The sequence below is a fragment of the Saccopteryx leptura genome, chromosome 3 (genome assembly GCF_036850995.1).
Source record: "Saccopteryx leptura isolate mSacLep1 chromosome 3, mSacLep1_pri_phased_curated, whole genome shotgun sequence".
NCBI classification, from domain to species: Eukaryota; Metazoa; Chordata; class Mammalia; order Chiroptera; family Emballonuridae; genus Saccopteryx; species Saccopteryx leptura.
In genome coordinates, this window is record NC_089505.1 from 50515316 (window position 1) to 50530651 (window position 15336).

The window sequence follows — 15336 nt, forward strand, 5'->3', positions numbered from 1 at the left end:
AGATTCGATTATCATCCTCAGTCTGGTTGATATTTTTAAAACATTAGTATTCTAGGTACATTCCTCTTTATGCACTCTGTGACAAAAACTTCTTGCCACTTTTTATATAAAATATGTTTGTTTGTTTGTTTGTTTTGCATTTTTCTGAAGCTGGAAACCGGGAGAGACAGTCAGACAGACTCCCACATGCGCCCGACCGGGATCCACCCGGCACGCCCACCATGGGGCGACGCTCTGTCCACCAGGGGGCGATGCTCTGCTCCTCCGGGGCGTGGCCATGTTGCGACCAGAGCCACTCTAGCACCTGAGGCAGAGGCCACAGAGCCATCCCCAGCGCCCGGGCCATCTTTGCTCCAATGGAGCCTTGGCTGCGGGAGGGGAAGAGAGAGACAGAGAGGAAGGCGTGGCGGAGGGGTGGAGAAGCAAATGGGCGCTTCTCCTGTGTGCCCTGGCCGGGAATCGAACCCGGGTCCTCCGCACGCCGGGCCGACGCTCTACCGCTGAGCCAACCAGCCCGGGCCGTTTTTATATAAAATATGTACAAAGATGTTCACTGTTTTGGTGAGGCAGTGATTGCTCCATTTGCAGTGTAAACCATTAACTGATTCACAGTTGTGAGATAAGTTTTAAATTTCAGCTTTTCTTAAAGCAAGGTGTGCCTGTTTTACTGTGTGCCCATACCGTTAGTTTCCTTCCATAGCAAAGCTATAGAAAAAAATATAACAGTCACATAAGCATTACTATATATTATAGCCAGTAATTTTTCAATTTAAGGTAATGCATGTTCTGCTTTTCCACTGATTCTTTTGTTAAAAATAAATAAGCGCCCCCTGGTGTTTTTCAGAAAGAAGTTTTCTTAGAAAGCTGACATTCTCCAGCTGCCTTTCATGCCTCAATTCAAAGTTTCCATAAGTTAAATGAACACATTACTAACAATAGCATCTTCCCTTCAAGGATGAAACCAAAGTAAAAAAACATGATATTGTGCTCTACAAATACAACTCAATTTAAACTTGATAAAATGACTGGGTTTGTATTTTTGAAAAGCGGGGAGAGGTGACATCAAGAATAATATTCATCTTTTTTGCATCATCTAATTTTAAAATGACCACAGATTTTGAGTCACTGGAAAGCATTAGAACAAGCGAGGAAGAGGACGGGAATTGGATGAAGGACAGCACCGACTCAGAATGCCTTGTCCAAGCAGAGAGCCCACTGTTTGGGGAAGGGGCTGATGCTGTGTTATTGCTGCACAGGGAGCTTTGTGGGGAGGGCGTTCCAGACTTGCCCAGTGAAAAGTCTCTAGGGCTATGTTTGCTATGATACGGTTTCTGCATTCTCTTCTGTGACTATGGGCCGCTTGCTTGGGTTATGCCTGGCAAATGTAAAAACAATCCAGGTAAAATCATGGTATAATCCTGTGGCTGAGACACTGGACAAAAGGAGAGAAGTCTGAAGTGTCTACTTCCTTGTCCTGGGGAAACTGTGCAATGGGTCTGTCAGCACTCTGTGTGGCATTCAGGTACTATAGCCCTTTGTGATAGAGCTGAGTCAATCTCCACCCAAAATACACAAAAAAGAATCCCACCAGATGAAGCAAGTGGGCATCTATCATGTGCCAAACTAAAGAAGTCTTCTTCTTAAACGCACAAGTCCATCTTTCTAATGCCAAACGAAAGTACACATCCCCCGTGCCTTGCATAGAGGCCAGAGTCCTGGCCTTGAACATTTCTTAGATCAGCTTCTGTCTTAACACACACAGAGAAACACACACATACATGCACCACCGCACTACCTCTCTTCAGAAGCCGCATTTCAGTTGGGGTTTCATTTTAACAAATATAGTATGGGAACTCTGAAACAGAAACTCCCAACTTGAGAGAATAGAGTCAGCTTCTCAGAGAAGAGCTCCATTCACTCTGAGCCAAATCTGCTCGAACGGTTATTTGTACAAAAGTGCCATCACTGCGGATGGGACTCGGGAGTGCACCCCTGAAGAGGCATTTCGCCCAGTGAGCATAATCCTCTTCTGTGGTAATTCCGTTTCACCAGTGGTTGGACCACCCAAGAGCCATGGATGCATGGAGCATTTCAAGATCTGCCTACCTTCTCGGCAGTTTTCCCTTTGAAGATTTAAGCTCTTTAGACAGCACAACATCAGATTGATCAGCAGACATGGAAAATTTCCTAGGCTGGCATCTTAAGATATAGTAAAAATTCAAAGGGTAAATTACCTCTAAAGGCTAGTTGGTTTGGGTCGAGCTGTGACTGATGGCAGAGGAATGGCATCTGGTTTTATAGGATTCTGTAACCCTAAAGCCAGTCATTATGTCAGCCTCCATGCATGGTTTCTAAGACCATTTATATGTTATAGATTCTATAATAGAACTTTCATGTCAGAGAATTTTATGTTTATGAAATACATTATGCCTACCCACCCCCACATACACATATACAACATTCCCTTCTCGTAAATTTAATCTAGTGTTTACACGAATTAATTATAGGAAAGCCAAGCCTCAAGAAAGAGCCAACTGGCTCAGAAGGAAAGTATGGATACCATTAACCATGCAACTCAGCTTGTGGAGCAAGCCCATGACATGAGGGATAAAATCCAAGGTAAATATATCCTCTTCTGGTTCAGCTTAATGGCAAGGAATCATTCTTGTTATTAACAGCAATAAAAAATAATACCTACTGTTAGTGCCTACGATTATGCCAAGAACCGTTGGTAGTGTTATAGGTTTAAACTTCTATAGGGTCTGCATTTCAAGGTTGTTTATCTGGGATTTCTGAGCATTCATCCTTACTTATGATCTGTAAATTTTCAAGAACGAATAGTACAAAATCACTCACTTTCCAGGCCTTTTACAGAAGTGGAATGCCAAAATATCTTTGGCATGGGAAATTGCATGCTATGGTGTCTCTAAAATGCAATCATTGAATAGGATTCATGTTTTCCCTTGATGTTTGAAGCAAAAGTACTGCCTGTAAAGTGGCACTAAACTCACCCAAAACATCCTGAACTGTCTCTAATGCTCTTTCCCAAAAGCCAAGCATACAAAATGCTCCGGTCCCTAATCCAGAAGAAAATTTGGTTGGGGGTGGGGTGTGTGTGTGAGATTTCTTTGCCCAATAGCTTTGTTGTGACTTTTGCCTTCTCCCTTAAAGGGGGAAGGCTTGCTTATTTGTGCTCTAACTTCCAACTATCTTAATAGTGCATTGAAAACCAGTCTTTATTTATTAACAGGAAGCAGGCAAATTTTGTTTGTTCTAAGATAAAGAGAAATTCCTTGGGTTACAGTCTGCTAGGAAAGAATATGTGTCTTTCCATAGTTTTTTTTATATTATCTATATATATATTAAGAGCTAGATGACAACATCAAGTACATCTCAGAGCACCATGGCAATAAAGGGACCCACAGTGGGAAAGTCATATCTTTATATTGAGGTATAGGGGGCATAGTCCAAGAAAATGGATATATCAAGTCAATATTAATCATTTGCTGTATTTCCTTTGGTGCCTATAATGCACAATAAAAACAAACAGCATGCATTTGCAACACTTCCCTCTCCCTTCCTCATTATTGCATGCTTTTGCATCTACCAATAAAATACTCTTTTTCTATAACATTCTAGAGTTACTATTGATTTGTTCTAAAAGTAAAATTGAACCTAGATTAGTTAACCTCATCTAATTAAGAAATGAATGTCCCTCCAGGCAGCAAATAAAGCCAGCATCCTAGTAAACTATTCAGAGAAAAAAAAATTGCCTTTGCTTCTGTAACTCAAAATTTTATTCTAAAGTATTTAATTAAGAAAGTAGCTAAACCCTCTTATTTGGCCCTTTAAGCATAAGCAAAGATGAAAAAAATTACCAAAAAAATGTAAATGGTTCCATCAGTTTTTACTTGTGTATAATAATGTATAAACAGTCTCTGAAGACCAAAGGCAAAAATGCTATTGTCTACATATTCTTTTTCTAATCTCTACCAGAGGTGGCTAAAATAAAACAGACCAAAATTGTAAATATAACATCTTTATCCAAAAGCCAAGGAATTTAGCCCTGCAAGTGCTATTTGTAAGGGGGGGGAAAATCTATGTTTAGTTTATTTCAGGAGTTAGTGTTTTAGGCTTTCTTAAAAAATGAATGTTCGATCCCTTTAATAGTATTTTTTTAGAATATCTTGGTATCCCTATAACTCTCAGTAGTATTTCTAGCATTAAAACCTCTTTCTTCATTTGTCTCCCTTCCTTCACAATTCAAGAATGCTGCACAACACCAACAATGTGTCATTCCTGTTCCCAACCATCTCTAAAATAACTACTGATGACCTTCAAGTTACTAGCCATATAAAAAACAAGCCCTTATTTGGTATGATTTATGTGACACCAGTGTTTGTCTGGCTAACCGCATAGATCATAGTAAACCACAGACACACAATTTCATTTATGCCACGAAGATAGAATGCTTCCTCCCGGAGGTGCATTAAGACAAGGTTGCAGTTGCATAACTTTCATCAGATCATATGTAGTAGAAACAGGGAATCAGGGTCTATGGCCATACAGCTTTGAATACACCCGAGTTTGTCTGATCTTGGAAGCTAGGCACAGTTGGGTCTGGTTAGTACCTGGATGGAAGAAATGAGGAGTCAGAGAACTTCTCAGATTTGCTAGTATTTAAACAACTCATCTAATCCCTTTGAACCTCAACAGTCCTTCCAGTTCTAAAATTCTTCATCCTACTTTTGGACATGAGGTGAAAATGACCCAGAGTCAAAATGTTACAATCTTGAGAGTCATACTACAGAAGGAAAATAGCAATTGTAAAAAATGCATATGGAAAATAATTTACAAGCCTTTATATTATATCTAGTTTGTAGAACAATGTGAGTGACTCACTTGAACAACTACAGTATCCTTTCATTTTGGCTTAAAACCTTGATAAATCCTTAGCTAACATACAATTAATATCTCCAGTGCATCTTATATAAGCCAGGAGATACAACATTTCCTCCAAGTTACATATTTTATATAAAAGGTTGATCAAAGACCCCAGATTTTTGTGCCTTAAATATTAACATTATTGAATCACTATGGAAACCAGACATCAGGGCAGATTTTGAATTAATCCTGTTCCCATTCTGAAGACACTAAATGGGAAGCAAAGAGAAGTGATTTTCTCAGATTTTACTTCCCCGGGAATAAATGTTGGACTCAGATGCTGACATCAGTATTTGCAGTGTGAACATCAGTATGCCATCTTTCAATGAGTCTCTCTTTCCATTCAAGGACCAGCCTGCCCTTTGCCTTCACTCGCCCATTTTCAATGGCATCACTGTAAAACACCCAGTCCTCTCTCCCTGCTGCCTTCTCTCATTATGTTTTTTTTTTCAGAGATCAACAATAAGATGCTCTATTATGGGGAGGAACAGGAGCTTAGCCCTGAAGAAATCTCAGAGAAGCTGATGTTGGCCCAGAAGATGCTGGAGGAAATTAGAAGCCGTCAACCATTCCTCACTCAACGGGACCTCGTGGATGAAGAGGCAGATGAAGCCTATGAATGTAGGTGCATTTAATTCCTAAAGTCCAGCACGTATTTGCTTTCTTTGTGGGTCCAGGAAAGGACAATGAGATACAGGGAAATATTTGGTCAAAATAATCAATACTCAATATTCAGAGCAGTTTAGAACTTGTTACATGGCCTCAGAGAATCATTTAGCACAACATGACTATATGACCATGATTTTTAGATCCAGACCCAACCTTAAGCTTTTGAGAAACATCTGAGCTTCCACAAGGAATCTTTTGAGGAGAAGAAATAGGGACTTAGCAGTTGGTAAAAATATATAAAACAGGGAAGGCAGGCTAATGAAAACCAGTTCCCAGAATTAAAGAAAGGAAAATTGTGTTGAGAAACCAGTGAAGCTATAAGATCAGCAACATTCATGTTTTGAGGTCCATGAATGACTTCTAATGACTTTTAACCTCGATGGGAATTTAATATTTTCTTTAATGATGCATGTAGACATCAAATCACAATAGTACAGTATTAGCAAACTTCTGAGTTGGTTCCTATATCAGTTATCAATCACTGTCTCACCATCCACCCAAACATAGTCATTTAAAACAATAATCATGTATTTGCTCATGATTTCATGGCTTGGCAACTTGGGCTAGACTCAACCTGGACAACTCATCTCTGCTCCACATGGCATGGTTGAGTTCACTCACTTGTCTGGGGTCTTAGCTGAGATGGCCTCTTCCTCCATGTCTTTAACCTTACGAAAGTTAGTGTAAGCCTTCCAAGAGGGCAAGAATGGAAAGTATAAGGTCTCCTGATGCGTAGCTGTGGAACCCAACAATGCCATATCCTTTCTTTTGGTCAAGACCAGCTCAGATTCAAGAGATGAGGAAATTGACTCCACCCTTGATGGGAAGAGTTGCAAAGCATTTGTGTTCATTTAATCTACATAATCAACAAAAGGAATCATAGGTCTGCATATTGTATTTAACTGTTGCTGTCATCTCAAACATTAAGTTCATCAATAATTCAGTTATTATTTCCACCTCTAAATCTTATTTAATGCATTAATAAAGAAGCACTTAGCCTGACCAGGCAGTGGTGCAATGAATAGAGCTTCAGCCTGGGACACTGAGGACCCAGGTTTTAAATGTCAAGGTCTCTGGCTTGAGCATGGGCTCATCCAGCTTGAGCCCAGGGTTGCCAGCTTGATATGGGGTCACAGACATGACCCCATGGTCACTGGCTTGAAGCCTGAGGTCACTGGCTTGAGTCCAAGGTTGCTGGCTTGAGCAAGGGGTCACTTGCTCAGCTGTAGCCCCCTGGTCAAGGCACATATGAGAAAGCAATCAATGAGCAACTAAAGTGATGCAACAAAGAATTGATGATTCTCATTTCTCTCCCTTCCTGTCTGTCTGTCTGTCTTCCTTCTAAAACAAACAAAAAGAAATGAAGCATTTGCATTATTATATTACCAATTGATTTTTTGATATGTTGGTCTCCTTTTTAATTCTTTGTATTTTATTTTAATAAACATTATAAGAGGGGGCTGAGGGTTTTACTATATTACAAAGGGCCCTGTAGCACAAAAGGATTAGGAACACATATACTAGATAATTTTCCTACAATCATTACTATCAATTTTTATTAACAATGGACAAAAATATTCTTGACACAAGACATCTTATGATAGCAAACATATAAAGTCATAGAAACGGTAAAACCAAGGTAGAAGCTTGGGCCCCATTTCTGAGTCAGGATGAAGAAGGGGAAGGCTGCAGCTCTGATGTCACAGCCGTATGCTTCCGTGCTCCTTGCCTTTTTTGGAATTTAACAAGACTTCCCCGAGGAAATGGGACCAGTCACATCTCCCACTTAGCTGCCTTCCACCTAGTGAAGGCATTTTCAACCACTTTCTTTACTCAGCCATGAACTTGTGTCTTCTGCTCATGGTGATGAAAGAAAATACAAAACCTGAACAAGACAGACTGCTATTCCCTGGAGGAAAAAAATGAAATTAAGGCACACAGTCAATGCATGTAACATTGATCAGAGAACTAAGACCCATACAAAGTTTGAGATAATACCATTACCATTTAATCTTCTTTCCGCCCAAAATAATGATTTAGGATTGACTTAAAGGAGCTAACTAGAAACTGTAGACTGGAGAGACTATGGAAAATGAGTGGTTGTAAACATCGTTTGTCAGTAACAAACAAGATAATTTTGGTTATATTAATAGTAAAACTATAATATATCCAAATCCCCTTTAAATAGTAAAATTAGAAATAGTCTGGGTAATAACAAACATAGTATAATGTTGATTTTCATATAAAACATAATCTCAATAGGAAAACTAATCAAACCAGTCTTTTGGCTGACTGCTACCCAGGGGCTCTCAAACCCTACAAAATAGTTTTTTGGGGTTTTTTTACTTCAAATATAAAACATGGGTTTATTTTGTGAACAACACCGTCAATCTCTATTGCTAAAGAAGGCATAGCCTGACATGTTTGCATCTCTGCTAAATGCTGGATACAATGGGAGGAAACAGGAGAAGCCCAGACTGACTTTTCATGTCGTTTTTTTCCAGTGTTGAGCCTGGCTGAAAGTTGGCAGCGGCTGTACAATGATACCCGCTCTCTGTTTCCTGTGGTCCTGGAGCAGCTGGACGACTACAATGCTAAGTTGTTAGACCTCCAGGAATCACTGGACCAGGCTCTGGACCATGTCAGGGATGCGGAAGACATGAACAGAGCCACAGCAGCCAGGCAGCGGGACCACGAGGTACAGTGGACACTCTAACTGTAAATGTGGTTTAGACATAAACAACACAAAGTTATATCAAAAGGGTACAGTTGGTATACAATTTTTAAAATACTGGTACATTTAAATTCATATTTTAAAAATAATATTTGCACATTTTATTGCCACTGTAATTTGCTAATGTATAACTCAAATCAAGTTGAAACCTTTAGATTTCTTTAGCTTTTGCATTGATAAAAATGTAATTGTTCTTGGTGCTTGGCTCTGCATATATGAATGTGTTGCTCTAGCAAGTGAGTAAATATTGCACTATTCCTATGCTTAACTTTTTTATATACTGAGAGAACTAGAACACCAGAGCAACCCAGAACCATGTCTGTAAGGATATATGTAATTTTTGGAAAGGCATAAGTAAATCTCACAGCCTGGCCAATCAGCAGCAGCAGATATAGGCAGTCTACTTCAAGACAAGGTCATGCAAATACAAAGAGGGGAGGAAAATCCCAAATATGTCCAGAGCTTTTATCCCTATGAAGCCGTTATCTCTATGAGGCCAGGGTTTGTGCATGCCCACAGCTCCATGGATGAGAACTTCTGTGACCACGTGTGCTCCAAGCAATACATGCACTCACAGCCACACCACCGAGAGGAGTCAGCTAATAGGAAGACACGTACATCTTTGAACATACTTATAAGTATCAGAGTAAAAAAACAGGAAACAACTATGAGCAAATTCATTCATTCAGTAATGCTTATTATTATGGTTGGCAAAATCAACTTAAATCCGGCTCTCCACCCTGATTTTCAGTCACCGCTACTTCTCAGTAAGTCCTTGTAAAATGTCTTAACTAAGAGCAAATTACATCTTTCACCACCATTTTCTAATAACAGCGATTCCTTAGTCAATATTTTTTAGAATAATAATGGTCAGGATAACATTATTTGTTAAGCAAAATTATAAGTGTAACACATTTCTTCAAGCAGATTTCAAGAGAGTTAGTGGAACTCAACCTTCTCCTTGAATTTCCCTTCATTCCCACCTCCCACATCTCATCAACCACAGGTTCCTGCTAATTTTATCATCGGAATATTTTTAGCTCTATTCTCTTTTCTATGTCTCTATAACTTCTCCAGTGTGGGCCTTCATTTCTCAACCAAAACAGCTTCCTGCTCTCTCTCCTCTACTTTTGCTCCCTTCCAGCCCCTCCTCCTCATCCGGCCAGAGTGGCCTACCTAAGTCATTGACCATTACCTTTTGGTCTTACTAAGAGCCTTCATTTTCTCTTACTACCTATAGCAGTGCCTTGAACACTACAGCTTGAGAACACTACAACCTTTTTCATCTCATGGCCCTCAAAATTACTATTTTTTGCCAATCTGATAAAAAAATAGGTATAATTTTGATTCATTCACTCTGTACAGTTATTGTTATTTTGGCTGTCATTTTTTTTTTTTTTTTGACAATCTAAGGGAAAAGAGGTCAGTGCCCCTGACTAAATAGTCAAGTATTGCATGTTTTAATAATTCTTGTAGCACATTAAGGTGCCTCTTGCAATTACCGGTTGAAAATTGCTGATTTAGTGAACCATAAAATTAGTTTTGAATGCTGTAAACAGCATTTTTTTAAAAAGAAGAAGGAAAAATAGAAATAGAATAGGAAAATATTCAAGTACGTAACCTATAGTAAAGTATGGTTTCATCATATCTCTACTTTAGTTATGTGTGTTTACTGCATTGCAGCATAACATACATGTTTTTCTGTGGTTCATGGTTGAAAGCATTGAAAGGCACTAGACAGTCTGCGGTGTTTCATGTGCATACAGACAGAAGCCTCTCTGGGGAGCCTTGCAGCCTCCTCAGCCACTCCTCTTCAGTTCAGGCTCCGTCCCCTTACCAATAATCCCATATGCCTAAAAATCAGACTTCCGTCCTCCCTTACCTGCAAAACCCCAGGTATCACCGCCTCCAGGAGGCCTTCCTGCCTTGCAGACTGGCAAGCGCCCCTCTCCAGCAATCCTGCAGTGAGCCCGTGCTCATCTCTTTCTGTATTGTGACCATCTGTTAATGGCTCTGTCTCCCCCACTCAACTTAAGTATAAAGTATTTTAATTATGGTAACACCAAAATTCCACTCTTTATACAAAACCAAAAAAAAAATCATTTTGATGTGTGCCAACAGTAGCCACACAACTATATATATTTATTTCACTATCTTACTCCCAACACCAAAAGGTAACAACATGATAAAAATTTTCATCAGATGGGCCCTGGCCGGTTGGCTCAGTGGTAGAGCGTCGGCCTGGCGTGCAGAAGTCCCGGGTTCGATTCCGGCCAGGGCACACTGGAGACGCGCCCATCTGCTTCTCCACCCTTCCCCCTCTCCTTCCTCTCTGTCTCTCTCTTCCCCTCCCACAGCCGAGACTCCATTGGAGCAAAGATGGCCCGGGTGCTGGGGATGGCTCCTTGGCCTCTGCCCCAGACACTGGAGTGGCTCTGGTAGCAACAGAGCGACGCCCCGGAGGGGCAGAGCATCGCCCCCTGGTGGGCAGAGCATTGCCCCTGGTGGGCGTGCCGGGTGGATCCCTGTCGGGCGCATGCGGGAGTTTGTCTGACTGTCTCTCCCATTTCCAGCTTCAGAAAAATACAAAAAAAAAAAAAAAAAATTTCATCAGATGAATATAAGATTCTATATATCAAAAGTTAATTAAATACTCTAAAAATCCTGTTTAGAGATATTCATAAGCCAAAGTTTTGCCTTTCCAGGACTGTTTTTAAGAATTGGGAAACTTTTTTTTTTTTTTGCATATGTGAAATGAATGCTGAAGCATGAGGAATAGCGTTAATTATATCATTTTCATAATTATTTTTTTCCAAAACTTTCTTTTGTTCAAGTTGACCATCTTTCTGTAGGAATATCTTTATTTGTTTCAAAGTTCATTTTATTCATTCTATCTAACATTTTATAAGATAAGTGGGGGAAACCCTTTAACTTGAAACATATCATTTCCCAATTACTGCAGTTTATCGTGCAGTGCTGTGAGCACACGGCTTTGAAGTTTGACTATGACTTCGGGGCGTTAGCAGTGTTCCCCTAAGGCAGCTTAGACTCAAGGGCTTCCAGATGGGGTCATATCTCACTCTGTAAAAAGAAAATTTCTCTGAGAGAGCTAAATAATACCAACCTTATCCCACCTCCCTTCCTTATATATATAATTTAAAATACTCCTTTTGTGCAGGGCTGTATAACTACTTTTCCCTGAGGAGATAAGTATAATTAACTCCAGATAGTCACATTGTGTTATTAAGCTTAATAGATAGTGAGGGGAAATTGATTTTGTTTTAATGTTCTTGCATTAAGAGGATGTTTAAATGAGATTCTTTTCTGTCCCCAGACCTTTATCTTCCCATGTAGCAATATATTATATTTGGACTCTGTCTTCCTTTTCACTAAATCAGAAAAGAACTCAGGAGGTGATAAAGACATTAAGATGAACTTAGAAAGTCTTAATGTATGTCTTACTATATCTGGGCTTCTGTAATTGTTTCTAGGATATCCTAGATTATACTAGAGCTTATATAGTTCAACCTCAAGTTGAATTACCACTTCTAAAGTAACTTCAACTCATTTTTGTACCCAGATTGTAAAATGAGTCTTTTACTTTTTCCTCTAAAGTTTCATTCTATGTTGCTTTCAAACTCTGAATTCATTTGAAGTTACATAATATTTTTCTTCAGATTCACAACATCCTGCCCAGTGGTGAAAGGTGAAAATTAAAGCATTCATCAAAAAATATATTAGCAATTTGGGAAACTTTCCTCCTCAAAAATTCTGAATATCTAATGTAATGTGCTCAATGTAAGAGAAAGTAAGATCACAATGTTGTGCTTTGATAATAGGGCCATTTTAAATTTTATAAGAGACATTAAAATTGTTTTGTATATGCTTTATTCCTACCCAAATGAGCTATCTGTACCCCCAAGTTAGCACATGATATTTTTTTGAATTAATTTATTTTCCAATTATTGCAAGTATGGAGCTTACGTTCAATCCTGTGTTCATAGTTCCACTTTACATTGAAGGAGAAAAGAATCAAGTGTTAACTCAGATGATGATGATGTTTTAAGTAATAATCACAACCACATGCTTCAAAGCTCCCAAAGGGCTTCCTTTGTTACCTTTATATCATAAATGAGAAAACTGACTATTTGGTGGGTAGAATTCCCCGAAGTTGCACCACAGTTAGATGGTGGGGCTGAGATTAGAACTCAGATCTGTCTGGATGCAAAGACAGTAAATTGATATTGACTGCTCTCCCTGATGCTCTCTCCATCTAAAGCCATGTTCTTTCTCCTTTGTTTTTCCTACAGAAACAGCACAACAAAGTAAGGGGACACGTGGATGGGGTGAACGCCTCCCTGAGGACATCTTGGGATTCTCTGACGATGCCTCGTCTGACCCTTGCAGAACTTGATGATATAATAAAGGTAAAAATGCATGGAACTTGTTTGGGTTTGTATTGTTCGCGGTTGTATTGATAGCAGATTAGAAGAGCAGCTCAGAATAATTAAATCAGATTCAAATCTATCAAGTTAGCCGGCATTATAAAAATAAGATTAGGTTTCAGTTTCTGTCATCGAATAGTGGCCATATATGACTACTTAAATTTCAATTTAAATGATTTAAAATAAAATCAAATTAAAATTTTAATTCCTCTATCACATTAGCCATAGTTCAAGTGCTCAGTAGCGCCCCATGTGGCTAGTGGGTACTATATCAGATAACACAGATACTGTCACAGAAATTTCTGTTGAAAGTACTGCTCTAGGTCCATCCTACTCACTCTTTACTCATAAGTTGTGTGTTTAATAAAACTGACAGTCTAAATCAATAAAAGTCATACTTTTTAAAGTAGAAATTCCAATAAAGTGCAGTGAGACAAGCCATCACCAAATTACTCTTAGCTCGTTTTTATTACCTTTGACAGGATATTATTTTAAAGCCATCTGATCACCCCTCTCATTCTTTCCACACCAGCCTCCCTGCCTACCTCTGCATCCATACTGCCATCATTATCCTTAGAGAGATCAAACCCCAGATGCATGAGCCCACCAGCTCTCAGACCTCCAGCTCCTTGCACTCCTGAAAACAAGCTTTTCCTCCAGGCCACCTCTGCTATCCCTCCTATGGCCATACCCAAGTCAACATCAATAATAGTACGTTCTCCAAAATCCCGGTTTCGAACCCCACACCCCCACCCCCTCCCAGCACCATCTTTTATCTCCGTCACTCTACAATGCCTACTCCAGCAATTCTCTGGCCACGTGGAGACCTCATCCCCTGCACTCATCCCCTTCTTGTATCCTCTCTTCCCTCCTTAAACAGCTAAAATGATCAATATAATCATTCTTTGCAAATATTCTTAACTTCCACACTATGCCCTGCTATACTCATCTGAGAAGTCTAACCCCATGTCCCCAGTAAATTCAAATACCCCCAGCATTGTGACCACACCAGTGCAGCCGACATAACTGGTGGGAGACTCACCCCCTCTTCTATCCGTCTGGCTGCTGAATTTGCTGCATGCTTCGCTTAAAAATTAAGAACAGAGAGAAGTCTCTTCATATTTCCTCCCCAAATGTACCAGCTCACCTATATCTGTATCCAGACTTCTACCTTCCTTCCTGTAATAAGTAATAATATGTCCATTCTCCTGTCACAGGTCCATCCTTCCACCTGTTTTCTGAATCCTACCCTTCCTCACCTTGGAAACAGGGCAGCAGCCTGCCTCCCCTTTTCTGATTCACCCGGTTCTTTCTCTCCACTGGATTATTACTGCCAACATACAGACATGCTCTGATATCCTCTATCTTTTAAAAATTAAAAAGAAAAAAACCCTGGCTTACATTCCCTCTAATATCTGCCTCATTACTATTCTTAGATTCATAACAAAATATCTCGAGTCATTCACAGTTGCTGTTTCCACCCCCAGATCCACGCTGTCCACTGAATTTAACCCCCTCCAGATGGGAGTCCATACCCCTGCACTGAGCCTATGCTTTTCCAAGTCACCAGCAACCTCAGCTTAGCCAAAAACATGGTTGCTTCTCTGTCCTCAGCATTCTCAGCCTTGTGTTGTTATCCTTCCCTCCTTATTTATAATTTTTTTAATTTAGTGAGAGGAGGGAAGGCAGAGACAGCCTCCTGCCTGCATGCACCCCAACCGGGATCCACTCGACAAACCCACCAGGGGGCGATGCTCTGCCCATCTGGGGCCCTTGCTCCTTTGCAACCAGTGCCATTTTTTAGTGCCTTAGGCAGAGGTCATAGAATTATCCTCAGTACCTAGGGCCTACTCGCTCCAATGGAGCCATGGCTGCAGGAGGGGAGGAGAAGAGAGAGAGAGAAGCAAGAGGGGGAGGGGTGGAGAAGCAGATTAGTGCTTCTTCTGTGTGCCCTGACCTGGAATCAAACCCGGGACTTCCACAAGCCAGGCAGACACTCTACCACTGAGCCAACCGGCCAGGGCCTTCCCTCCTTATTTAAAAGTTCTGTCCTGGGCTCTGGCCAGGTAGCTCAGTTGGTTAGAGCATTGGCCCAGCATGCCAAGGTTGTAAGTTTGATTTTCAGTCAGGGCACCTACAAGAACAACCAGTGAATGTGAACGTATAAATAAGTGGAAAAACAAATCAATGTTTCTCTCTCGCACTCTCTCTCAAATCAATTAAGTAAAAAAAAAAAACACCAAAAGACCCTGTTCTGGCCCCTCCAACCCCCCCCCGTGTCCCCTCCCCTCTCCCTGGCTGTTTCTTCCCAGCCTCTGTGTTGGCTTCCCTGCGGCACCACCTCTCCGTGGTAAATACTTTAAGTTCTGCAGGCCACATGCAACTGCCCTCTCTTATTCTTCTTTTGGTTTTTGTTTGTTATTATTTTTTTACAACTCTTTAAAAATGTAAAGGTTATTCTTAGCTGGGACCGATATAAAAACGGGCCTTGGGCCGTACTTGGCATTGCGCCTGGTAGATCCCTGCTCTGGATAATGAATGGCT

The 15336-nt window shown here is 40.3% G+C and overlaps 1 protein-coding gene across 5 annotated transcripts in view; it reads left to right on the plus strand.

The window, feature by feature from the left end:
- The window catches only part of LAMA4 (laminin subunit alpha 4), a 167788-nt gene that overhangs the window by 92947 nt on the left and 59505 nt on the right, over positions 1-15336 (plus strand). For all 5 annotated transcript variants that reach the window (XM_066373432.1, XM_066373430.1, XM_066373429.1 and 2 more), the window contains exons 10-13: positions 2508-2619; positions 5398-5565; positions 8118-8311; positions 12658-12774. In XM_066373432.1, coding sequence (XP_066229529.1) covers positions 2508-2619; positions 5398-5565; positions 8118-8311; positions 12658-12774 — 591 coding nt within the window. The remainder of the gene's footprint in view (positions 1-2507; positions 2620-5397; positions 5566-8117; positions 8312-12657; positions 12775-15336) is intronic.